The sequence below is a fragment of the Somniosus microcephalus genome, chromosome 13 (genome assembly GCF_052327205.1).
Source record: "Somniosus microcephalus isolate GS21.2 chromosome 13, FLI_Smic_1.0, whole genome shotgun sequence".
Lineage (NCBI taxonomy): Eukaryota > Metazoa > Chordata > Chondrichthyes > Squaliformes > Somniosidae > Somniosus > Somniosus microcephalus.
In genome coordinates, this window is record NC_140999.1 from 186,981,915 (window position 1) to 187,008,616 (window position 26,702).

The 26,702-nt window shown below is 47.4% G+C and overlaps 1 protein-coding gene across 2 annotated transcripts in view; it reads left to right on the plus strand.

Moving 5' to 3' along the window:
• The first annotated feature begins 920 nt into the window (after window positions 1-920).
• The window catches only part of LOC147108886 (purine nucleoside phosphorylase-like), a 54,708-nt gene continuing 28,926 nt past the window's right edge, over window positions 921-26,702 (plus strand). Inside the window, exons 1-5 of one of the 2 annotated variants that reach the window (XM_086005814.1) lie at window positions 921-1,098; window positions 8,744-8,907; window positions 14,390-14,493; window positions 20,678-20,853; window positions 23,211-23,401. In XM_086005814.1, the coding sequence (XP_085861940.1) occupies window positions 1,076-1,098; window positions 8,744-8,907; window positions 14,390-14,493; window positions 20,678-20,853; window positions 23,211-23,401 (658 nt within the window). In that variant the 5' untranslated portion in view covers window positions 921-1,075. Of the gene's footprint in view, window positions 1,099-1,884; window positions 2,218-8,743; window positions 8,908-14,389; window positions 14,494-20,677; window positions 20,854-23,210; window positions 23,402-26,702 lie in introns of those variants that run through there. The other variant, XM_086005815.1, reaches the window with a different exon arrangement.

Here is a 26,702-nt window from a genome sequence, read left to right on the forward strand (position 1 = left end):
AGAGGTGACATGAGGAAAAACATTTTACGCAGCGAATGGTTAGGATTTGGAGTGCACTGCCTGATTCAATAGGAGTCTTCAAAAGGGAATTGGATAAATACTTGAAGGAGAAAAAGTTGCAGGGCTATGGGGATAGAGCGGGGGAGTGGGACTAACTGGATTGCTCTTCGAAAGAGCCGGCGCAGACTCGATAAACTGTACTATTCTATGATTCTGCGAATGTAAAATTGCCCCAGACAATGCTTTATTGTGCTCATGTCTATTCTGCTGTTCATTCACTCTAGTTATTTATGTGTCTTTTCTAGAAATTGTGCGAACAAATGTTTCGACAAAACTCATTTTATAGACGAGAGTACAAACAGAATAATAGTTCGGTTTGGACTGAGTCATAAAGGCTGTGGTGCAATGAAAGGGGTTCAAGTGATGTTGGAGACCACCTGTGGTCAACTGACATCAACCCTTTGGCTCTTTGTCAACATGCGATTTCCTTTTTTTGACTCTTGAGCATTTAAAAGTTGGCGCCATCTACTCTTCGTGGTATGTTAGAGTCCAATGAGGGTTGACCTCACTCTATTGCACCAGCCTACCAAATCGCAAAAAGCCGAAATCTTGGCTGATCTATTATTCAGAAACCTGTAAGAAACTTTCTCAGTTGGATATTCTACAAGGAAATGCAAAAAGGATTAAACTCTATACTACAAATAGTTAACGGTCTTTTCTATCACAACTGACCCAAGGCCATTTAGTTGCTGGTCACATGCACTTACTTGAGTGAATACCTTCCTTGCTGGGAATAATAATAATATTGCATTTAACAATTAATCACTCCACCCTAACCGTGGCCAATCATATTCTTACATCAGCTTGCGTGAACCAATCACTTGGCGCCATGGTAGGATGCCAATTTGGAACACACCAAGTTTTTTTTTACACACCAATTGAAAGTCTGGGCTGGTGAAGCAGCGAGAAGTAACACAGCAAACAATGTTTGTGCTTAGTTAGTCAGCTGTTAAAGAATCGACTGAAAGAACCTTTCCTTGGAAGAGCTGGAGAAGCAGGCTTGGTAGTTGACGTGATGCATTCTAAAGATCCGATTTGGTAAGTTATCATTTTAATTGATGTATTAGTGAGTCTCCCATTGGCGTTGCGTGTGACAAGTCAGGTGGCATACTGTGCACACAATTCTGCTGCATAGGTGGAGGTGTGTTCAATAAGGCTTGTCCCTTTTACAGCCAGTAATCCTGGTTACTATAAAGAGGCACATCCTGAAGCCAGTTACTAGTTAATTGCTGTTTAGTGAAGTGTTAATCATACCTCACTGCTAATCATCACTTTCTATTTATTAAGTGTATTGAATAGTTAATTTGCAGATAATCCACTAAAGGTGATAGATTTTTGTTAGGCAAGGGTATCAAGGGATATATGGAGCAAAGGCGGGTAAATGGAGTTCAGGTGCGGGTCAGCCATGATCGAATTGAATGGCGGAACATGCCCGAGGGGCTGAATGACCTCCTCCTGTTCCTGCACTGGAAGAGTATTAGTAGCTTGATTGTGCATCATGTTGCATAATGTCACATACCTTCAGGTCCCAATCACTGTCAGCCACAGGTTAAAAACCTCGATTTCTTTGCTTCCGATGCACAGAAGCACGTAGTGCAGAAATGTGTACCGCCAGCCCGTGAATTATGTCCCCTTTTTCATTTTAAATGACAGAATATTGTGCACTGGAGTTTGCCAAGAGCACCGAAGCAGAATTTATACCATTGAGGTTCAGCCGTGGCTCAGTGGGCAGCACTCTCACCTCTGAGTCAGCAGGTTGTGGGTTCATAGTCCCACTCCAGGGACTTGAGCACAAAAATCTAGGCTGGCAGTACTGAGGAAGCACTGCACTGTGGGAGGTCCCTTTTTTGGAAGAGGCATTAAAGCGAGACCCCGTCTGCCCTCTCAGGTGGACGTAAAAGATCCCACAGTACTATTTCGAAGAAGAGCAGGGGGAGTTCTCCCCGGTATCCTGGTCAATATTTATCACCTCAATCAACATCACTTAAAAAAAACAGATTATCTGGTCTTTATCACATTGCTGTTTGTGGGAGCTTGCTGTGCGCAAATTGGCTGCCACGTTTCCCACATTACAACAGCGACTACGGTTCAAAAAGTAATTAATTGGCTGTAAAGCGTTTTGGGACGTCCGGTGGTCATGAAAGGCGCTATAGAAATGTAAGTCTTTCTTTCTTATTACCCTATCACCTATGCCAGTACAATGCTGCATTAAACCTACTGCCAGACAGTATACCCTGTAATAGTTTTAACAGAAAACATAAGATTACAAAACAATAGGATTTAACATATTTTGTGTGGGATAACATGAAGCTTTGAAGGTAAAGACTGGAATTTAATCTTGGGGTCTGACTGACGTCTATAATCCCACGAGTTTTGTCTTGATAATCTCAAGCATAGCTTTAAAATGAGAGCGATTATTTGAGAATGTCGAGCAGAGGCACGAATGTGGTTTTAACAAATCGATGCAGACTTTTGTAGGGCGCCTGGTGGATAGAGGGCTTTAGAACAAACATTTAAAAAAAGGTCTTTATGGAGCATGTCCAAGGTCCCAAAACCTTCAACGGTACTTTTTAAATACAGCTTTTGGTGCAGCTTTGAGTTTCTAGAGGTGTGTAATGTCCTTACTGAGGAATGGAACGCTGTTCCAATATCGGCGCTCAGTATCGGCATCGAGCATTCCCGTTGCAGATGTTTGGATGCAGAGTAACTCCATCCCAACACAAGGTGAAGGGCTCTGCTGGTCTCTACGGGAGGGGGTTAAAATTCCACCGTGCTGCTCTGGTGCGCACCGGGAGTGTACGTTGGCAAACCGCGCACCCATTTAAAGCTGTTGGCTTGAAGATCACGAACTGGCAGTGCAAGATTTCCCAATACGCACTCTGGCTGGACACACCCCTTTGTGTTAGCGGCATCGTAAAGGCATTCTGAAAGACTGCGTTTGTGATTCTGCAAGAAAGGGCAAGCAGAAGAAATTGCCCCCCCGCCCCCACCTCCCCCATTCACTTCAACCTCCAAACTGAGGGAGAACCTCCTTTAGCAGAGTGTTGCCAACCTGGAGTCTGCAAGAATTGAAGGTTAATCTCCAGGACACACTGCAGCCAGCAAACACCCGGGAGAAGAATCAGAGGGGCATGAAAACAAAATTGTGTATTTTTTTTCATTTTCTTTGAACTTTCGTTTACTAGTTATAAAACTATTGGAGATGGGGGGGGGAGGGGGAAGGGGTTGTTTGACTGACAGTCAAGAATCATCCACTCGGGTAACAAAGAGTCTGTTCGCTTTCCGATTAGCCGTGGGAAGGCGGGTCACCGCGAGGATGGACGTGTCGGGCGACCAATGGCAGGAGTGTGGGGGGCGGGGAGGGCGGGGCGGTTGGGGGGCAGGAGGTCATGTGAGGAAATCTCCAGGAACACGTCCAGCCAGAGTTGGCGAGTCTACTTCTACACCAGTGTCAATTTTATATTTCCCACGCCAGCCATCTTTATAACTTCGTGGAGCGGGCACACAGAAATATTCTGATAACATTTTCACTTTCACAAAGAATGAAAGCGCATTTGTTGTTTCAGGAGTGTGGTGAGGTGAACCATTGAAAAAAAACATTCACTGAATGAATAACCCGCCACATGTCCGTTTCTCAAACTGATTCACCAGATCTTGCCAAGAAAATATTAACTCTTTCTTTCGGTTGGGGATTTGGAGATTTTATCCTTACTGTTGTGGGGTTCTGCTTGGGTCGATGATCCCTCATCCCCTTACACACCAAATGGGTCTAAATCCTCCCCCTTGACTGAGGACTTTAGGTGGCCTTCTCTTTCACATCTGTTACCCCACTTTCTTTTGCACTTTGGGCAGTTTCCTGGGCTGTTAAAGGACTCTCGCCTCCAGTACAGCGGGACTCATGTCTCTTCTTTGGTGCGGCGGGAGACAGTTTAAGGTTAGCTTAGGGTTGCCAACGCGCCATGATTGTCCTAGGGGAGAAATTCGGTGGCGCCCCCTCCCACTTGGGGCGCTACCACTGAATTCTGCGGCGCTACGTGCAACAGCGCCATGCGCGTCGGCACGTAGCGACACGTCATTGCAGTCCTCCTCCTCTGATTAAAGAGGAGGGGCCTAGCACTGCGCGCACCAGGGCCCCGCTAGACCACCGGGGAGCAGGGTGCTGTGAAAACAGCCCGGTACTCAAGAGGAGCGCCGGGCTTAGCGATCGCTGCCGGCACCCCGAGGAATATAGGGGAAGGGGGCAGGTGCTGGCATTTGGCCCAAAAAAAATGGCCGCCCAACACCTGCCCTTTAAGTAGCGCCGCTGCGGCTGCAAAAACGCCGCCCTGACCCTGTCGGACATATCGCCCGCTGATAGGTCAGGGGGCGCAACCGGGGCGTTGCGCATGGCGATGACGTCATCGCCGGTGGCGCAGCACCGCAGGGCGCTATCAGCTGCTGCTACCGCTAACCTCCCGCTGAATTTTGTGGGAGGCATTAGCGGCACCGCGTATGGGCCCTAGGTGCTTTGCGCACCCCCCCCCCCCGTTAGTGCCCCCCGGGGGTGCTAAATGGAGGTGCAAAGCAACGGAATTTCACCCCCTTGGAGTCTCCAGGAATTGAAGATTAGTCTCCAGGACACGGCTGTGAACAACACTCGGGAGAAACATCATAGGAGGGCAATAAAAGAAATTGTGTGCTTTTCATTTTCTTTGAACACTTTTGCTAATTAGTTATAAAAATATTGGAGATAGGATAAAGGCTGTTTGACAGACAGTCAAGAATCATTCAATTGGGTAATGAAGAGTCTTTTCACTTTCCGATGGGCCGGGGAAGGCGGGGCGCCGCAAGGACGGACGTGTCGGGCGACCAATGGCGGAGAGCGTGGGGGGTGGGGCGGCGGAGCGGTTGGAGGCAGGAGGTCATGTGAGGAAATCTCCAGGGGTACGTCCAACCAGAGTTGGCGACCCTTAGGTTAGCTCCAGATATGTTTGACTGTAACATCATCTGTTCCCCAACGTAATTGTTCTTCTGTTGTCCTGATCATGCCTGTTCTCTCGGGGTGTGGCACTGCGGGCACGGTACCATTTATTGCCCATCCCTAGTTGCCCTGAGAAGGTGGTAGTTGAGGGCCCGTCCTCTTGGGCAACTGTTTCTACACAAATGAGCGGCTTGAGGAGTCAACCGCATAGAGCGGGAGTGGAGTCACGTGTAAGCCAAGCGCAAGGAGCGCAAGGAGCGCACGTCAACCCAAGCACCCCACCCACACCCGCCCCTTCTACCACCGTCTGCCCCACCTGTGACAGAGACTGTGGGTCCCGCATTGGACTCATCAGTCACCTGAGAACTCATTTTTAACATGGAAGCAAGTCATCCTCGGTTCCGAGGGACTGCCTAAGAAGAAGAAGAAGCCAGACCGAGCTGGGGGGGTGGCAAATTCATTTCCCTGAAAGACGTTAGTGAACCAGTTGAGTTTCTAAGACAAAAATAGCCACTTTCGTTACGTTACACAGAATGTACAACACAGAAACAGGCCATTCAGCCCAACTGCTCCGTGCTGGTGTCTATGCTCCACACCAGCCTCCTCACTCCCTGCTTCATCTCACCCCATCAGCATATCCTTCTATTCCATTCCCCCCGCATGTGTTTATCAAGCTTACCACAAATTACCATATTCATTGAAATCAATTTCACACTTAGCCCTGATGGTGATTGAATTCGTGGTCACTGGGTCCTGACCGAGATGGGGAGGAATTTCTTCGCTCCGAGGGTTGTGACTCTTTGGAATTCTCTGCCCCAGAGGGCTGTGGATGCTCAATCGATGAGTATATTCAAGGCTGAGATCGATAGATTTTTGGGCTCGAGGGGAATCAAGGAATATGGGGATCGGGCGGGGAAGTGGAGTTGAGGTCGAAGATCAGCCATGATCTTATTGAATGGCAGAGCAGGCTCGAGGGGCCATATGGCCTACTCCTGCTCCTAATTCTTATGATCTTACCACCATGGCTCCATTTGAAATTTTGCTTAAAAGAAAATTTTAAAATATATTTGCCAACAAGTTGCTACCTTTCGCCGGTGATGGCCAAACTGTTTTTGTGTGAAGTGCCCTCTGTAATTATCGAGGGCATGGTCACCTAGTGGTTATGGTACTGGACTAGCAACCCGTGGGTTCCAAGTTCACAATCATACCATGGCAAGTTGCGAAACTGAATTTAATGAACCTGGTCATTTGTGAGTTGGCAACAGCCAACTGACCATAAAAGCTGTCGGATTATCGGAAACACCCAACTGACTCATAAATGTCTATCAGGAAGGGGCCTGGTGTGGTCTGCATGTGACTCCTATCCCAACACAATAGTGTGGTGAACTCTTCATGTCCTCGGGGCAACTAGAGTGGGCAATAAATAACGCCTTGACAGTCTTACCGGCATACCAAGAACATAGAATTTTTAAAACTCATAAGGACCTCCTACAAATACGCAAGCACTTCCATGGACACACCCAAGAAATATTGACGCAATTTCATGGACCCTGAAAAAAAAACCTGCAAACTCCCTTCAAATATTGACTCACTTCCCTGAAGCCCCTGCCAATGCCAACACACTCCCAGAGTCTCCGCAAAAATCTCTGGCCCACTTTCTAAAGGTTAGTGCCAGCAACCCAAAGGAAAATAGTGCAATATCATTGTATATAAGTATGCAGCAACAGAAATAACGGCCCAGAATTTGCTGGGGAAGTAATGACCAGTTTAATGGCGCTCGCCGTAATTAGCGTGCAAGTAGCCCAGCAATTTGTGGCCGGGAAGAGATAGGTTGCGAATCGCCACAAGTTGCTGGACGGTTTCCACCACGCCGCGCTGCTCCACCCTTAGCCTCACCAAAACATGAGCTCGCCCTCAACCTCCCCGTGAGTTTCAAGAAATTGTTCCATTTGTGCTGCTAAAACGAATTAAACTCGTCGCAGAAAGTTGGGACTGGTACTTAACCCTTTTAATGATGAGATTGATGTTCCTACAATGCCATTCAACCTCTCCAGCCCAGAAAGGCACAATTGAAACTGTGGAGTCTCATTCCTGCAGGTAGTAAATTGTTCTTAGAGGGTTTTAATTTTTTTTCTTACTTTTCCATCCTGTCTCTTTTTTCCTCTCTCTTTTAATCCAATCTTTCTTCCCCTCTCTTTATTTCTCTTTCTGTATCTAATTCAACATGGTGTCTGCCGTGGCTCAGTGGGTAGCACACGCGCCTCTAAGGCAGCAGGTTTTGGGTTCAAGTCCCACTCTAGGGAGTTGAACACATCGGGCAGGATTTTAACTCAGGAGTCGGGTAGGAGGCAAGACTACAACTTTCGGGGTTGTAGTCCCGCCTCCATCGAGATGCAGCCAATCCACGCGATTTTAACTTGATTGACCTTGTTGAGCCCGCCCAGCGGGCTCAGCAGGCCAATTAAGAGCCACCCGGCAACAGGTGACATCACAGACTGAAATTTCATCTGTCAAGAGGTTTTGACAGATGAAATATCAGCATTTCACAGCTGTTTGAAGCTGTCAAACACTGACAGTCTTACTTCTAACCTGAGTCCTTCTCCACAGACTCCATTAGAAATCTCTCCTGCACAGAAAGCTGAAGGCTGTCACTTTTGTCAGTTCGCAGCCATTCTGCTTTCTGTGCCGGTGAGATGAGGGACTCCCGGGACCTAAAGGAAGGAAGGCAGAAAAGGTAATTTAAACTACTTTAGACACACCAAACACACTTACCTTTGCACTCATGCACACGTCATTCACCTGAACACCGACATCTTGACCCCTCCAAGTCCTTCACCCCGACGGCCCGCCTCCTCTAACTTGGCGTGGTTTGGAGCCGTCGGGAATCCCACACTTCAACCTTAAAAATAGGGATTAGGCTAAAAACTGCCTGTTAACTACCTGTTAACAGGCAGTTAATTCGCACTAATCCCCTTCCCGCCTCGGGGAGGAGGGTCCCAGTGCGGGGCAGGTACCCGCCTCCTTTGAAACTGGCATGGAGGCGGGTTTGGGTGCGGGATGGGTCGGGACCCCTGATTCCGGGATTTTAACCCCCCCTCACGCCTCCAATCCCGACTCCACGGCCCAATGAAAATCCTACCCATAATCTAGGTCTGACACTCCCAGTGCGGTACCGAGGGGGTGCTGCACTGTTGGAAGTGCTGTTTTTTTGGCTGAGGCGTTAAAGCGAGACCCCGTCTGCCCTCTCAGGTGGATGTAAAAGATCCCATGGTGTAAAGTGCTTTGAGACATCCGGTAGTCGTGAAAGGCGCTATATAAATGCAAGTCTTTCTTCCTTTCTAATTCACTCTATTTACTTCTCCGTCATTGGTTCTGTTTCTTTCTCAATCCTTAAATCTAAGGAGATAGACTGTCGGTCCCATCATTCACCCAGGTCCCAGACGCCCTGTCATCAGCTCACACTTCCAGCAAGATACGATGCAAAAAAAAATTCGCACTGAAGGGGCGAGGAAAAGAAATCTAACTAACGGGGCCCGCAGCAACATGCCCCACCCCAGCAAATTCTGGGCCATTACGTTATTAAACCAAAAAATACAAGTAAACAAAAAGAAAGTCTTGCCTGGTTCCAGATGGATAGAAATCTGATTGTCCGACAAATTTCTTGAGCTCCCAGTTTGAAAAACATTGCTGTGGGTAATTATTTAACCATGAGGATTATTTCAGCTATGCGACCTACCAGGAGACAGCAGAATGGCTGCTGTTGAGGACCAAACATCGACCGAAGGTTGCGATAATCTGCGGCTCCGGACTGGGAATGCTGGCTGAGGCACTCGCGGACCAGGAAACGTTCAAATACACCGATGTTCCCAACTTTCCACAAAGCACAGGTACAGAACATGATTTACTGAGGACCCATTAAGAGATTTGATAGAGGTGTTCAAAATCTTGAAGAGTTTTGATAGAGGAGGTAAGGAGAAACTCTTTCCAGTCACAGGAGAGTCAGGAGCCAGCGGACGCAGATTTAAGAAAATTGGCAAAAGAACCAGAGGCGAGATAAAGAAAAAACATTTTACGCAGCAAGTTGTGATCTGGAACGCGCTGCCTGAAAGGGCGGTGGAAGCAGATTCAATAGTAACATTCAAAAGGGAATTGGATAAATACTTGAAGGGGAAAAATTTACAGGGCTATGGGGAAAGAGCAGGGGGGAGTGGGACTAATTGGATAGCTCGTTTAAAGAGCCCACAGAGACATGATGGGCCGAATGGCCACCTTCTGTGCTGTATCATTCTACGATTCCATGATTTACTCTGAGCAATTTCCATTTACTTAAAAGTACTGTACTACTCAGAATTACAGATAATTTATATTTCCAAACTAAATAGGTAAGGGAGGACCGGCGGGGGGGGGGGTCACAATTTTAAGTTGTATAAGGTCAGATCGAGGTTAGATGTCAGGAGGCGCATGGGAACACCAAAACCTCCAAGTTGCCCTCCAAGTCACAAACCATCCTGACTTGGAAGTATATCGGCCGTTCCTTCATCGTCGCTGGGTCAAAATCCTGGAACTCTCTCCCTAACAGCACTGTGGGAGCACCTTCACCACACAGACTGCAGCGGTTCAAGAAGGTGGCTCACCACCACCTTCTCAAGGGCATCTAGGGATGGGCAATAAATGCTGGCCCTTGCCAGCGACACCCACATCCCGTGAACGAATAAAAAAAAAAGGTGGTTCTTTTCCCAGAGAATGGTGGACCGGTGGAGCAGGCTGCTGTCTCGTGTGTGGACGCTGATTCACTGAGTTCCTTCAAGCGAGGGCTGGACCTGTTTCCGGCAGGGGCGGGAGATCACCTCATGTATTAATCAAGGGGCAGATCCCCTGGACTGGTTTCGAGGGGTGGAGGGTCGGAGAGGCAGTTCCAAGATTTTATCCCCCACCTCCCACCCGCCCCCCAAATTGACCTGGCTTTTTATCTCTTTTTGTTCACCTCACCCAGGAGATCACATGTCTTTCGGGTGGGATGAGGAGCAATGTTCCCTTTTTTTCCCCTGCCCTTTAAATTTGCTGTGCGCGGCCGCGCCTGGGCAGCGTCTCTTCCAGGGGCAGCGGCTGGCGAGCGGCCTGCGGGGGACCTCCCGATGGGTGCGCGGCCTGCGCGGGACCTCCCGATGGGTGCGCAGCCTGTGCGGGACCTCCCGATGGGTGCGTGGCCTGCGCGGGACCTCCCGATGGGTGTGTGGTCTGCGCAGGACCTCCCTATGGGTGCGCGGTCTGCGGGGGACCTCCCAATGGGTCTGTGGCCTGCGCGGGACCTCCCAATGGGTGTGCGGCCTGTGTGGGACCTCCCGATGGGCGAGCGGCCTGCGCGGGACCTCCCGATGGGTGCGCGGCCTGTGTGGGACCTCCCGATGGGTGTGTGGCCTGCGCGGGACCTCCCGATGGGTGCGCGGGACCTCGTAACAGGGGCGCATGTGGTTTGTAGGCTCCCCCTGGGATCACGTGGGCCGGCCCAGCCAATAAAAGAAGGGAGTCCCTGTTATAAATCTCATCATTCATCAAGAAACTACTCGTGAAATAACGCTGGACAGCCAGTTGGTGGCGCCGTCCAAGGAGTATAAATACTTGGGTGGCGGCCCCAGCTTTCCAGGGACATTTTGTAAGACAAGGAACTAATGAAGTACAACTAGACCTCCATGTTCTGAAACAAGTTGATTAACGCCTTGCTTTATACTCAAACCAAGTGTGTAGTGAGTTTTATTACGTCAATCCCCATTCATACTTATGGGAGTCCCGTACGTACAGAATCCCCATAAGTATGAATAGGGATCAATTAAAAAATACAGCAACATATTAAATAATTTTTTTTTAAATTACATATTTAAAATTAATTAAAATGCCATTTAATTAAATATTTTAAACCAAAATTTAACTTTTTGAGAAAAAAAATTATGGGGTAAAAATTGGGGCTGCTAACAGGAGGCACAAATCAACCGAATTTAGCCCCCATATATATGTTTTAACAGGGCTAAAAATAAACTTACCTTATTGAAGAGTATTTTTAATTTGTAAATGAGTGATAAAATTTTAGTTTTCTACTTTTTAAAACTCTTATGCTGGTAAAAGCAGGCCTTACGTCTGCTTTGACCAGGCATAATAATTTGACAGGCTTTCAGCGGGCGGAAGTTGGGCAAATAGTGAAACTCTCCGCCCTCAGAGGCCCGTCTCCCGGGGATGCGGAGGATCTGTCAAAGGGATTCTTGACAGATCGCAAGTGCCGGGTTTTCGCCCACGCGCTTTGCACGCCTAAACCCGGAACTTGCACGGCCCCTATGGACGCGTACGCACCCATAGGGGGGTCGCAAAATACGGCCCAATAGTTCTGTAATCTGTGGTCACCCAGAAAGTGCGGTGCCCAGAATTGGACACCGTACTCCAGCTGAGGCCTAACTTGTGATTTACAAGGGTTTGCCATAACTTCCTTGCTTTTGTACTCTATTTATCGCTAAGGATCTCTGATGGTTTTTTAACAGCCTTATCAGCTTGCCCTGCCACCTTCAAATGTTTTTGTAGAGGCCTATAAAATACTAAACAGTGTAGAAAAAGTAAATGCGGAACTCTTCTTCAAGTTACACAGTAGGGCGGGGGTGGGGGGACAAGTGCAAAACTAACAAAAGGCAAACAAGGGGACTGAAGTGAAGAAGGTCTTTTTCACACGAGGAGCAACCAACATCTGGAATGAACCTCCAAATAGGGCAACGGAACTGGAATCATTTAAGAAGCATTGGATCCCATGATGAGAGACTGTTGGTTTGTTCTGGATGCATTAGGTATGGCAGAACGAATAGTCTTCCTCATCCATGCCTATCTTATGCTCTAGTCCGGCATGGTAACATAGTGGTTATGTTACTGGACTAGTAATCTCAGGGATATGGGGCAGGATTTTCATTCAGGAGTCGGGTGGGAGGCGGGACTACAACTTTCAGGGTTGTAGTCCCGCCTCCATCGAGATGCGGCCAATCCACGCGATTTTAACTTGATTGACCTTGTTGAGCCCACCCAGCGGGCTTAGCAGGCCAATTAAGGGCCATCCGGCAACAGGTGACGTCACAGTCTGAAATTTCATCTGTCAAGAGGTTTTGACAGATGAAATATCAGCGTTTCACAGCTGTTTGAAGCTGTCAAACACTGACAGTCTTACTAACATGAGTCCTTCTCCACAGACTCAGTTAGAAATCTCTCCTGCACAGGAAGCTGAAGGCTGTCACTTTTGACGGTTTGCAGCCATTCTGCTTTCTGTGCCGGTGAGATGAGGAACTCCCGGGACCTAAAGGAAGGAAGGCTGTAAAGGTAAGAAAAGGTATGTAAAACTTATTTAATCACTTTACACACACCAAACACACTTACCTCTGCACTCATGCGCACATCACTCACCTGAACACCGACATCTCGACCCCTCCAAGTCCTTCAACCCGACGGTCCGCCTCCTCTAACTTGGCGTGGTTTGGAGCCGTCGGGAATCCCACACTTCAACCTTCAAAATAGGGATTAGGCTAAAAACTACCTGTTAACTACCTGTTAACAGGCAGTTAATTGGCACTAATCCCTTCCCGCCTTGGGTAGCTGGGTCCCAGTGCAGGGCGGGTACCCGCCTCCTTTGAAACTGGCATGGAGGCAGGTTTGGGTGCGGGATGGGGTTGGGATCCCCGATTTCGGGATTTTAACCCCCCCCCCCCGCCCCCCATGCCTCCAATCCCGACTCCACGGCACAATGAAAATCCTGCCCCTGAGTTCAAATCCCACCACGGCAGCTGTGGAATTTAAATTCAGTTAATTTAGAATAAAAAACTAGTATCAGTAATGGTAATCATGGCCTGGATCGTCGAGGGCCTATGTCTGTGTATGCGGTGCGCAAGGGGGCGTAAGTGCCTCGCAAGTTGCAGGTCTACGCGTGCGCGAAAACCCGGAATGTGCGGTCGGAGGCTTTCCGCGGGCGGATGCCTCCAAACCGCAATAAAACTACACCCCTACCTGGATCCAGGGAGACTCGCGCTCCTGGGCCTCCACGTGTTGGCATGGACAGAGGACCACGTATCCTGGGGGGGCGCAGGCGGTTCACAAGCGTCCCTGGGATTACATGGGCCGGTCCAACCAATCAGAAGGGGGAGATTCCCATTATGCTTATGGAGATTGCATTTATGTATGGAATAAGTATAATAAGAATCCCCCAAAGAATACATTTATACAGCACTGAAATTTTTAAAAAAAATCAGTATATGTCTAAAATTAATTAAAATACAATTTAATTAAACATTTAAAATAAAAATTTAATTTGTTGAAAAATAAATGTAAACATTTTTCAAAGGGCCAAAAATGACACAAGCTTATTCTACAGGTTTTTGAATGTTAAAATGATTTTTAAAATGTTATTTTAATGTATATTTTCACCTCATCTGAGGCAGGATGTTCTTGCCATGGAGGGAGTGAAGCGAAGATTCACCAGACTGATACCTGGGATGGCAGGAATGACGTATGAGGAGAGATTGGGTCGATTGGGCTTATACTCGCTGGAGTTTAGAAGAATGAGAGGGGATTTCATTGAAAGTTATAAAATTCTAACAGGACTAGACAGACTAGATGCAGGAAGGATGATCCCGATGGTCGGGGGAGTCCAGAACCAGGGGTCACAGTCTAAGGATAAGGGGTAAGCCATTTAGGACTGAGATGAGGAGGAATTTCTTCACCCCGAGAGTGGTGAACCTGTGGAATTCTCTACCACAAAAGGCAGTTGAGGCCAATTCATTAAATATATTCAAGAAGGAGTTAGATATATTTCTTAAGGCTAAAGGGATCAAGGGATATGGGGAGAAAGCAGGAACAGGGTACTGAATTTGGATGATCAGCCATGATCTCATTAAATGGCGGAGCGGGCTCGATGGGCCGAACGGCCTACTCCTGCTCCTATCTTCTATGTTTCTATGTTTCTATATTTCACCCTTACGCTGGTAAAAGAAGGCCCTACGCAAGTAGCCCAACTCTCCGCCAGCGGATGTCCATTTCCCAGGGATGCGGATGGTCTGTCGATTTTAAGATTCTCCATGGCCTCGTCCCTCCTTATCTCTGTAACCTCCTCCAACCCGACAACCCTTCGAGATCCCTGAGCTCCTCCAATTCTGGCCTCTTGTGCATCCCCGACTGTCATCGCTCCACCATTGGCGGCCATGCCTTCAGCTGGTAACGCTCCTGTGAAGCGCCTCGGAAAGCTTTACTACGTTAAAGGCGCTGTATAAATTGTTGTTGTTGTTGATGTAGCGTCGGAACAGTTTGCTAGCTTCTTGCCGTATGCCGCTGATTGTCCTCTGTTTCTCTACCCAGTGCAGGGACATGCTGGTCAGCTGGTTTTTGGGGAGCTGAAGGGGAAGACGTGCGTCTGCATGCAGGGGCGATTCCACATGTTCGAAGGACACCCACTCGCAAAGGTAATGGCGACAGCTTCCGATCCCTGCCAGATGTTGTAGGTGGTAGCACCTTCGCCCCTTACTCAGGAGGTCGTGGGTTCAAGCACCACTCCAGAGCCTTGAGTACAAAAATCTAGGCTGGCACTCCAGTACAGTACTAAAGGAATGCTGCACTGTCAGAGGTGCCATCTTGCAGACGAGACGTTAAACCACACTCAGGTGGGCGTAAAAGATCCCATGGCACTATTTCAAAGAAGAGCAGGGGAGTTATCTCTGGTATCAGAAAGAAAGACTTGCATTTATATAGTGCCTTTCACAACCACCAGACTTCTCAAAGCGTTTTATAGCCAATGAAGTACTATTTGAAGTGGAGTCACTGTTGTAATGTAGGAATGTAGCCATGATCTCTTTGAATGGCGGAGCAGGCTCGAAGGGCCGAATGGCCTACTCCTGTTCCTATCTCTATGTTTCTATGTTTCTATGAAACGCGGCAGCCATCTTGTGGCACAGCAAGCTGCCACAAACAGCAAAGTGTTAGTGACCAGATGATCCGTTTTTGTTCTGTTGGTTGAGGGATAAATATTGGCCAGGACACCGGGGATAACTCCCCATGCCAACATTTATCCCTCAATCAACATCACTAAAAACAGATGATCCGGTCATGATCACATTGCTGTGTGTGGGAGCTTGCTGTGCGCAAATTGGCTGCCGCGTTTCCTACATGACAGCAGTGACTCCACTTCAAAAAAAGCACTTCATTGGCTGTAAAGCGCTTTGGGGCGTCCGGTGATCATGAAAGGCGCTATAGAAATGCAAGTTGTTTGTTTGTTGTTGTTTGTAATGCTGTCCGTGTAGCAGCCGTCGCGTCAGGCACAGCCAAACAACAGCGCATCAGGTTACGTGGCCGCTGCGGCATGAACATTCCGGAAAGAAAAGCGTAGTTTTACTTTTCTTATAAATGCACCTCCTGGCAAACCCACCGCACGAAGGGTGATGGTCATTCAAAGCAAGAGTGACTGCATTTCTACAGCGTCTTTTACAACCTGGGGACGTCCCAAAGTGCTGTACGGCAAATGAAGTACTTTTTGTGAAGCGTAGTCACTGTTGTAATGTCGGGAAACGCGGCAGCCGATCCGTGCACAGCAAGATCCCACAAACAGCAATGTGATAATGACCGGATCATCTGTTTTTAGTGATGTTGGTTAAGGGATAAATTGATATACTGCATTGAGATAGCAACTTTTCAGGCAAAAAGTAACCTCACACAATGCATTACTTTTCTTAGTTGCCATGCTGAAGGCACAGAATGCCAGCCTCAATGAAATGAATGGCATATAATATATATATATGAAGAAATATAATGTAACAACAACTTGCATTTATACAGCGCCTTTAACGTAGTAAAACGTCCCAAGGCGCTTCACAGGAGACATTATCAAACAATTTGACACCGAGCCACATGAGGAGATATTAGGACAGATGCTCGGTCAAAGAGGTAGCTTTTAAGGAGCGTCTTAAAGGAGGAGAGAGAGGTAGAGAGACAAAGAGGTTTAGGGAGGGAATTCCAGAGCTTAGGGCTGAAGGCACAGCCGCCAATGACGGAGCGATGAAATGCAGGGATGCGCAAGACGCCAGAAATGGCGGAGCGTGGAGATCTCGGAGGGTTGTATGACTGGAGGAGGTTACAGAGATAGGGACAGCAATGAAGTGACTACAATGAAGATGATCCCATCTCAGAGTTCAGCTGATGAACGGCCAACATCTTTGGTAATGTTGCTTTAAGAATGTCCCGGGGTTGTTACTATGGGCCGTATTTCGCGGCCTCTACGGGTGAGTACGAGGTGCACACGCGCCCATAGGGGCCTCACAGGTTCTGGGTTCAAGCATGAGATGCGCATGCGCTAAAACCCAGAACTTGCGATCGGTCAAGAATTTTCTTGGCAGATGATCCGCATCCATGGGAAAAGATCATCCGCGGGCGGAGAGTTGAGCTATTTGCCCAACTTCTGCCCAGCGAATGCCCACGAAATTCTTACGCCTGATTAAAGGAGGCGTAAGGCCAGATTTTACCAGCGCAAGTGTTTCAAAAAACAGAAAAATAAAATTTTATCAATCAGACTGATGCCTGGGATGGAAGGAATGACGTATGAGGCGAGATTGGATCGATTAGGCTTATATTCGCTAGAGTTTAGAAGAATGAGAGGGGATCTCATTGAAACTTATAAAATTCTAACAGGACTAGACAGGCTAGATGCAGGGAGGATGTTCCCGATGGTCGGGGAGTCCAGAACCAGTGGTCACAGTCTAAGGATAAGGGGTAAGCCATTTAGGACAGAGATGAGGAGGAATTTCTTCACCCAGAAAGTGGTGAACCTGTGGAATTCTCTACCACAGAAGGCAGTTGAGGCCAATTCATTAAATATATTCAAGAAGGAGTTAGATATATTACTTAAGGCTCAAGGGATATGGGGAGAAGGCAGGGACAGGGTACTGAATTTGGATGATCAGCCATGATCTCATTAAATGGCAGAACAGGCTCGAGGGGCCGAATGGACTACTCCTGCTCCTATCTTCTATGTTTCTATGTAATAATTTATACATTTAAAAACCTGTGAAATAAGGTACGTTTATTTTTAGCCCCTTTAAAACAGGTAAACTTAGTTTTCAAAAAATTACATTTCTGTTTTAAATATTTAATTAAATGCTATTTTAATTAATTTTAAATATGTGATTTAAAAAAAAATGTATTTGAAGTGTGTAGGTATTTTTGGGGGTATTTCCATTCATACTTTTGGGGTTTCCGTTCATACGGAATCTCGATAAGCATGAATGGGGATCCCCCTTCTGTCATTGGTTGGGCCAGCCCACGTGATCCCAGGGGGTGCTTGTGAACCGCCTGCGTCCCTGGGATACGCGGGCCACTACGCATGTCTACACATAGCGGCCCAGGAGCACGGGCCTCCGTGGATCCCGAGGCAGAAGGTGAGTGCGTGGATTTTTTGCCAGGCGGAGGCATCCGCCCGCGGGACGCCTCCGACCGCAAGTTCTGGCCCACAGTATGTTTAGCTGTACTGCTCTAACCTACTGGCTTTTCATAAATGCATAACTGGAGCGAAGAGGATCAAACCAGTTGTAGAGTGAAGGCGAAGCTGCCTGAAATAACAGGTCCAAACTCTACACCCTGCATCCTCTCAGCAAACACACATACAGAGATACAATAGCAAAACACTGCGGATGCTGGAAATCTGAAATAACAACAGAAAATGCTGGAAGCACTCAGCAGGCCAGGCAGCATCTGTGGAGAGAGAAACAGAGTTAACATTTCAGGTCTGGGACCCTTCGTCAGAACTGGAAAAGGTTAGAGATGTAACAGATATTAAGCAGGTGCAGAGGCAGGGAAAGTGCGGGGGGGTGGGGTGGGGGAGGAAGGAATTGAAGGAACAGTCTGTGCTAGTGTAGGAGGCAGGAGCGATTAAGGGCTCGATTTTCCAAGCCCCGTGGAGGCGGGTTTGGAGGCGGGAGTGGTGGGAACATTGCAGAATCTGGGGGCAGGAACCCATCCCGCCCCCAACCCGCCTCCGTGCCAATGTCCCAGGAGGCGGGTATCCGACCTGTGTTGGGAGCCGCCTCCCCGAGGTGGGAAGGGGATTAGTGCCAATTAACTGCCTGTTAACGGGTAGTTAACAGGCAGTTTTTTGCCTAATCCCTATTTTGAGCCCTGACTTGTGGGCTTCCCGATGGCTCCGAACCACGCCAAGTTAGCGAGGCGAACCGTCGGTCTGAAGGGGTTGGAGGGGTCGAGATGTCTGTTGTGCAGGTGAGTGATGGGTGCATGTGTGCAGAGGTAAGTGTGTGAGGTAAGTAAAGTGTTTTAATAAGTTTTACTTACCTTTACTTTCTCCTGCAGGCTTCCTTCCTTCAGTTCTCGGGAGTCCCTGAGCTCACCGGCACAGAAAGCAGAATGGCCGCTGAACTGTCAAAAGCTGCAGCCTCTGCTTTCTGGTCTGGAGAGATCTCTAACTGAGTCTGAGTAGAAGGACTCAAGTTAGAAGACAGATTGTCAGTGTTTGACCGCTTCACAGAGCCGTCAAACGCTGATTTTCTCATCTATCAAAAGCTCGTGACAGATGAAATGTCAATCGCTGACGTCACCAGTAACCAGGTGTCCCTTAATTGGCCTGCTGAGCCCGCTGGGCGGGCTTAACAAGGTCAATCAAGGGAAAATAGCGTGGGTTGGCCACAAGTTGATGGAGGCGGGACTACAACCCAAAAAGTGGGAGTCCCGCCTCCAAAAGCTCCCCATTGACAAAATCGAGCCCTAAATGTTGCAAATGGGGACGGCAGAATCATCAATAGCCACCTGAAAAATGGGGGCAGGGGTTATAGTCTGAAATTGTTGAACTCAATGTTGAGTCCAGAAGGCTGTAAAGTGCCTAATCGAAAGATGAGGTGCTGTTTTTCGAGCTTACGTGGAGCTTCATTAGAACAGTGTAAGAGGCCGAGGACAGAGAGGTCAGAGTGGGAGTGGAGCGGAGAATTAAAGTGACAGGCGACCGGAACACATACAGAGACATTGGCCCAGATCTTGCTGGAGTGGGGCATCTAGTGGCGTGGCCCCATTAGTTAGACTTGCTCGTGCACTTTTTTAGGTTTTAAGTAATTTTGCTCACGTCGTGTGAGCTGATAACGGTACAGTGAGGGCAACGGGGAATCTTGATGTTGGTGAACGACGGGACCGACAGTGAATCTCCTTAACCAATGAGATTTAAAGATAGAGAAATAAACAGAGGACGGACTGAGAAGAAGCGTGAATTAGAGTCAAATCAGGTACAGAGAGAGAAATAAAGAGCGGGAAAGAAAGATTGGATTAAGAGAGAGAGAGAAAAGAGACAGAAAGGACAAGTAAGAATTTGACATTTTAAAGTTCTCCTTAAACAATTAATTACCGGCAACCTATGGCGATTCACAATTCACGGGGTATCTCTTTGTCACCACAAGTTGCTGGGTTATTCACGCATCAATCAGAGAGTGATTGACATGTGCAATGGACTTCTGTTTGGGACGATGGAGCGCAAAACCCTGGGATCATTTAAGAAACCGTTGGAAGCGGCAATGAAGGGTCTCTAGGATAAAATGGGGACTCGCGCACAGCCAACGCAAGTCGGAAAATCTCAGGCGCAGCGCTTGTGATTTTCCATCCATTGATTGCACCGTACCAGTGATTTTCTGGATCATAAAATCATAGAATCATAGAATGGTTACAGCACAGAAGGAGGCCATTCGGCCCATCAAGCCCGTGCCGGCTCTCTGCAAGAGCACTTCAGCTAGTCCCACTCCCCCGCCCTTTCCCCGTAGCCCTGCAAATTTTTTTCCTTCAGTTAATTATCCAACTCCCTTTTGAAAGCCATGATTGAATCTGCCTCCACCACCCTTTCAGGCAGTGCATTCCAGATCCTAAACACTCGCTGCGTAAAAAAGCTTTTCCTCATGTCGCCTTTGGTTCTTCTGATAATCACCTTAAATCTGGGCCCTCTGGTTCTCGACCCTTCCGCCAATGGGAACAGTTTCTCTCGATCTACTCGGTCTAGCCCCCTCATGATTTTGAACGCCTCTAACAAATCTCCTCTCAATCTTCTCTGCTCCAAGGAGAACAACCCCAGCTTCTCCAGTCTATCCACGTAACTGAAGTCCCTCATCCCTGGAACCATTCTCGTAAATCTTTTCTGCACCCTCTCCAAGGCCTTCACATCCTTCCTAAAGTGCGGTGCCCAGAATTGGACACAATACTCCAGTTGAGGTCGGACCAGTGTTTTATAAAGGCTCATCAGTGAGCTGGGATGGGCCAAAGGGATTTCTTAGAGGTTGAAAATAGCAGGAGAGAAGTTGAGCTGAGTAAAGACGTGGTGATTACTTGATGCCAATCTTAGGCTTTGCAAGTTTGCAGAACGTGGGTTTTGGACTTGGAAAAAGATGGCAATCCTATCTGGTGAGAAGATTTTCTTCTGATCACTTCCTAACACCAGAATCTTCTACAGAACTCTGATTCTTGAATGAGATCCTGGTGAGCCTTGGATTTTTCAGATGTACTCAATGGTAACCAAAATGGATTCTCCTCATCAGACGCTGAATGGGCCAATAGCTGTGAAGGTCAGCAGTGGTCTCACCGAACAGTATTAAAATGTGGTTTTTTTCCCTGTTTCCCGAGGTGACGTTTCCTGTCCGGGTGTTCCAGCTGCTGGGTGTTGAAGTCCTGATCGTGACCAATGCCGCAGGATCAATTGCCGATGGGTACAACACAGGAGACATCATGATCATTAAGGATCACATTAATATTCCAGGTTTCGCTGGGCAGCATCCTCTCTGCGGACCCAATGATGAACGGTACAGAGCCTCTCAGGTCGATGTAGTAGTAGCTTTCATAGTTGCCCCCAGCTCCCTTTCCATTTTTCTCTTTTGCATAGAATTACATAGTGTTTACAGCACAGAAACAGGCCATTCGACCCAACAGATCCGTGCCGGTGTTTATGCTCCACACGAGCCTCCTCCCTCCCTATTTCATCTTCCCCTATCAGCATATCCTTCTATACCTTTCGCCCTCATGTACTTATATAGCTTTTCCTTAAATGCATCTATACTATTCGCCTCAACCACTCCCTGTGGCAGCGAGTTCCACATTCTCACCACTCTCTGGGTAAAGAAGTTTCTCCTGAATTCCCTATTGGATTTATTAGTGACTGTCTTATATTTGTGGCCGCTAGTTCTGGTCTCACCTGCAAGTGGAAACATCTTCTCTACGTCTACCCTATCGAACTCTTTCATAATTTTAAAGACCTCTATTAGGTCACCCCTCAGTCTTCTCTTTTCTAGAGAAAAGAGGCCCAGCCTGTTATGGAGGTTAAAATTCAACTTCGATGAGGGGCGCAATACGGGCATTCGCGGATCGGACATGTGTTATATACTCGGCCCGATTCTCCTTTACATAGTATTTGGGGTAAGGTATCTTGGTAAAGGTTTACTGGTGAAAAGAATCCTTTTATATGTCGCACAAGGACATGTACTTTTCCTGTATGAAATTACAGCAAATTTCTTTTTTTTACTAAACTGTCATTATAAAGCTCTCCAGTTTTTAACCGACACTCCTGCCAGTGGAAACAGTTTCTCCTTATTTACTCTTATCAAAATCCCTAAATGAGTGGATGGCGATTTAAATGAGTGGGATAAAGTTCATGGTCATGCAGTACTTGCCTGTGAAAGGAGGCAGCTCGATAAGCTTTTCACACTCCGTGCTTTGGCATGTTGATACTCTGTTGTGCTTATCCACTGTCACAGTTATTAATGGAAACTCGTATATGGCAATCAAAGCGTTCATCGTAAGGACCCGTCATCTATTAAGAATACCGTGGGAAGGAGGTCTCCCAATATAAATACTCCCGAACGCAGGCATGCAACAGATGATTGGGTATAATAAGCAAATTAATAGTCAGCAAAATACAACTGACCACTGCCCATCTTGTCTGCTGGGTGTCACGGAATTATCAGCATCGGAATTTACTGCCTGCTCACCCAATCTCACTCAAGGAGAAACCAAAGTGTGGAACACGAGCCGAGCATTTTGAATGGGGGATGCTCGAGAGAGACTGTTGTCTTTCAGATCGGACCTGCTCTGTGTGTTTCCCCACCCGCCCCCCCCCCCCCCGGTGCCTGTTTTTCTCTCTGGTTTGCGTTACACATGGTTTACGAGCTCTCAGCACTGAGCAATCCTCCGTTGACCTAACTGGACGGTGAGTGCTGCAGCACAGGCATTCTGAGACACCTATTTCCTCCCCTCTCCCCCTCATTTTCATCCAGATTAATGCCGCTACTCGCCCAGTTAAGGCGAAGGCTGAGGGGGCGGCCAAATAGAATTCTTTAAAATTATGAGACAGTGTTTGATAGAGTAAACGCAGAGAAGATGTTTCCCCTTGTGGGGGCAAGACCAAAAACGAAGGGACATAAATATGAGATAGTCACTAATAAATCCAATGGGGAATTCAGGAGAAACTTCTTTACTCAGAGAGTGGTGAGAATGGGGAACTCGCTACCACAGGGAGTGGTTGAGGCGAATAGTATAGATGCATTTAAGGGGAAGCTAAATAAATACATGAGGGAGAAAGGAATAGAAAGGTATGCTGATAGGGTGAGATGAAGAGGGGTGGGAGGAGGCTCGTGAGGAGCATAAACCTGTTGGATCGAATGGCCTGTTTCTGTGCTGTATCATAGGATCATAGAATGGTTACAGCACAGAAGGAGGCCATTCAACCCATCGAGCCCGTGCCGGCTCTCTGCAAGAGCTCTTCAGCTAGTCCCACTCCCCCTCCCTTTCCCCGTAACCCTGCAATTTTTTTTCCTTCAGGTACTTATCCGATTCCCTTTTGAAAGCCATGATTGAGTCTGCCTCCACCACCCTCTCAGGCAGTGAATTCCAGATCATAACAACTCGCTGCGTAAAAATGTTTTTGCTCATCTCGCCTTTGGTTTTCTTGCCAATCACCTTAAATCTGTGTCCTCTGGTTCTTGGCCCTTCCGCCAATGGGAACAGTTTCTCTCTATCTGCTCTGTCCAGACCCCTCATGATTTTGTAAATACGATGTTATTTTATGTACTATATAATCTTTCAGCAGAATTGTGAGAAAAGCTTGGGCGGAAAAGAAGAGGCAGAAGAATAAGAAAATAATGTATTCAGATGTTCTTGTTTGTAGGTTTGGTTCCCGTTTCCCCTGTTTGTCTGATGCATATGACAGGGGCCTCGGCAAGCTGGCTCTGGATATAAGCAGGGAGCTGGTCTGCTCTAACTGTATACATGAAGGCATCTACTGCATGGTTGGAGGCCCCAGCTTCGAGACGATTGCTGAAGCACGTCTTCTTCACAAGCTCGGAGTTGATGCTGTGGGTAAGATATTTCATACAATCTGCTATGTCATTTGCAGGCTACAGAATGAAAGAAAGGCTTGCATTTATGTAGCGCTTTTCATGAACTCAGGATGTCCCAAACCTCTGCGTTACTAGTCCACAACCTCTGGGTTACTACAGTACCATCTTCAATATAGTGATGAAAATTGTGTTTCTGCAATTCTCTAAATGTAGATACTTCGGGGCTGATTTTCATTCAGAAGTCGGGAAGGAGGAGGGACTACAACTTTCAGGGTTGTAGTCCCACCTCCATCGAGATGCGGCCAATCCACGCGATTTTAACTTGATTGACCTTGTTGAGCTCGCCCAGCGGGCTCAGCAGGCCAATTAAGGGCCACCCAGCAACAGGTGGCGTCACAGACTGAAATTTCATCTGTCAAGACGTTTTGACAGATGAAATATCAGTGTTTCACAGCTGTTTGAAGCTGTCAAACACTGACAGTCTTACTTCTAACATGAGTCCTTCTACACAGACTCAGTTAGAAATCTCTCCTGCACAGAAAGCTGCAGGCTGTCACTTTTGACAGTTCGCAGCCATTCTGCTTTCTGTGCCGGTTAGATGATGGACTCCTGAAACCTAGAGGAAGGAAGGCTGAAAAGGTAAGTACAGGTAATTTAAACTTCTTTACACACTTTAGACACACCAAATACACTTACCTTTGCACTCATGCACACGTCACTCACCAGAACACTGACATCGCGACCCCTCCAAGTCCTTCAACCCGACGGCCCGACTCCTCTAACTTGGCGTGGTTTGGAGCTGTTGGGAATCCCACACTTCAAGCTTTAAAATAGGGATTAGGCTAAAAACTGCCTGTTAACTACCTGTTAACAGGCAGTTAATTGTCACTAATCCCTTCCCGCCTCGGGTAGGCGGGTCCCAGTGCGGGGCGGGTACCCGCCTCCTTTGAAACTTACATGGAGGCGGGTTGGGGCAGGATGGTGTCAGGACTCCCAAATTTGGGACTTTAACCCCCTGCACGCCTCCAATCCCGACTCCATGGGTCAATGAAAATCGACTCCTTCATGTCCCCCCTACAGGTCTATTCAGTAGCTACTATCCCTGACTGCAGTCTTAGTTAGAATCATAGAATGGTTACAGCACAGGAGGAGGCCATTCGGCCCGTCAGGCCCCTGCCGGCTCCCTGCAAGAGCACTTCAGTTTGTCCTGCTCCCCCCGCCCTTTCCCCATAGCCCTGAAATTTTGTTTCCTTCAGGTACTTATCCAATTCCCTTTTGAAAACCACGATTGAGTCTGCCTCCATCACCCTTTCAGCCAGTGCATTCCAGATCCTAATCATTCTCTACGTAAAAAAGTTTTTCCTCATATCGCCTTTGGTTCTTTTGCCAATCACCTTAAATCCGTGTCCTCTGGTTCTCAAACCTTCCGCCAATGTGGAATAGTTTCTCTCTCTCTACTCTGTCTAGACCCCTCATGATTTTGAACACCTCTATTAAATCTCCTCTCAACCTTCTCTGCTCAAAGGAGAACAACCCCAGCTTCTCCAGTCTATCCACATAACTGAAGTCCCTCATCCCTGGAACCATTCTTGTAAATCTTTTCTGCATCCTCTCTAAGGCCTTCACATCCTTCCTAAAGTGCGGTGCTCAGAATTGGACACAATACTCCAGTTGAGGCCGAACCAGTGTTTTATAAAGGTTCATAATTTCCTTGCCTTTGTACTTTATGCCTCTATTTATGAAGCCCAGGATCCCGTATGCTTTTTTAACCACTTTCTCAACCTGTCCTGCCATCTTCAATGATTTGTGCACATATACCCCCAGGTCTCTCTGTTCCTGCACCCCCTTTAGGATTGTATCTTTAGTTTATATTGCCTCTCCTCGTTCTTCCTACCAAAATGTATCACTTCGCTCTTTTCTGCGTTAAATTTTCTTCATCAGCTGACGTTTTGGGCCTTGCTGCTTCCTCGGAGTTTGAGTGCAACTCTCACAGATCCACCGTTGCTAAAACCACCTCTTTCATGTCAGACACTCCTTCTGCTCTCAATGACCTCCACAAAGCTGTAGTCCGTCCAAGACTTGAATACTGCTCCCACATCTGAAGATCCTTTTTCTGTAACACTTCTCTTGCCATCCTGGATAGGATTCAAGAAAAATGTTATTGTTGTGTGATGTGCGACCCTTCTCTCATAGAATCATAGAATAGGACAGCACAGAAGGAGGCCATTCGGCCCATCGAGTCTGCGCCGGCTCTTTCGAAGAGCAATCCAGTTAGTCCCACTCTCCCGCTCTTTCCCCATATCCCTGCAACTTTTTCTCCTTCAAGTATTTATCCAATTCCCTTTTGAAGGCTACTATTGAATCTGTTTCCACCGCCCTATCAGGCAGCGCATTCCAAATCCTAACCACTCCTTGCGTAAAAATGTTTTTCCTCATGTCGCCTCTGGTCCTTTTGCCAATCACCTTAAATCTGGGTCCTCTGGTTACCGACCCTTCAGCCATTGGAAACAGTTTCTCTTTATTTACTCTATCTAAACCCTTCATGAATTTAAACACCTCTATCAAATCTTGTGTTAGCCTTCTTTGCTCTAAGGAGAACAACCCCAGACTGATACCTGGGATGGCAGGAATGACGTATGAGGAGAGATTGGGTCGATTAGGCTTATATTCGCTGGAGTTTAGAAGAATGAGAGGGGATCTCATTAAAACTTATAAAATTCTAACAGGACTAGACAGACTAGATGCAGGAAGGATGTTCCCAATGGCGGGGGAGTCCAGAACCAGGGGTCACAGTCTAAGGATAAGGGGTAAGCCATTTAGGACTGAGATGAGGAGGAATTTCTTCACCCAGAGAGTGGTGAACCTGTGGAATTCTCTACCACAGAAGGCAGTTGAGGCCAATTCATTAAATATATTCAAGAAGGAGTTAGATATATTTCTTAAGGCTAAAGGGATCAAGGGATATGGGGAGAAGGCAGGGACAGGGTACTGAATTTGGATGATCAGCCATGATCTCATTGAATGACGGAGTAGGCTCGAGGGGCCGAATGGCGTACTCCTGCTCCTATCTTCTATGTTTCTCCAGTCTAGCTATGTAATCCCTCATCGCTGGAACCATTCTGGTAAATCTCTTCCATACCCTCTCCAAAGCCTTCACGTCCTTCCTAAAGTGTGGTGCCCAGAATTGGACACAATACTCCATCCCTAGCCCTTTAACCTCTTCTCTTTCCATTGCAACCTGCCTTCTATTTCTCTATTTTGTTGAGACCACTCTAGTCAGTTCTCTTCTGAACTTTCTTCTCTTGCTCATCCTAAGCTAC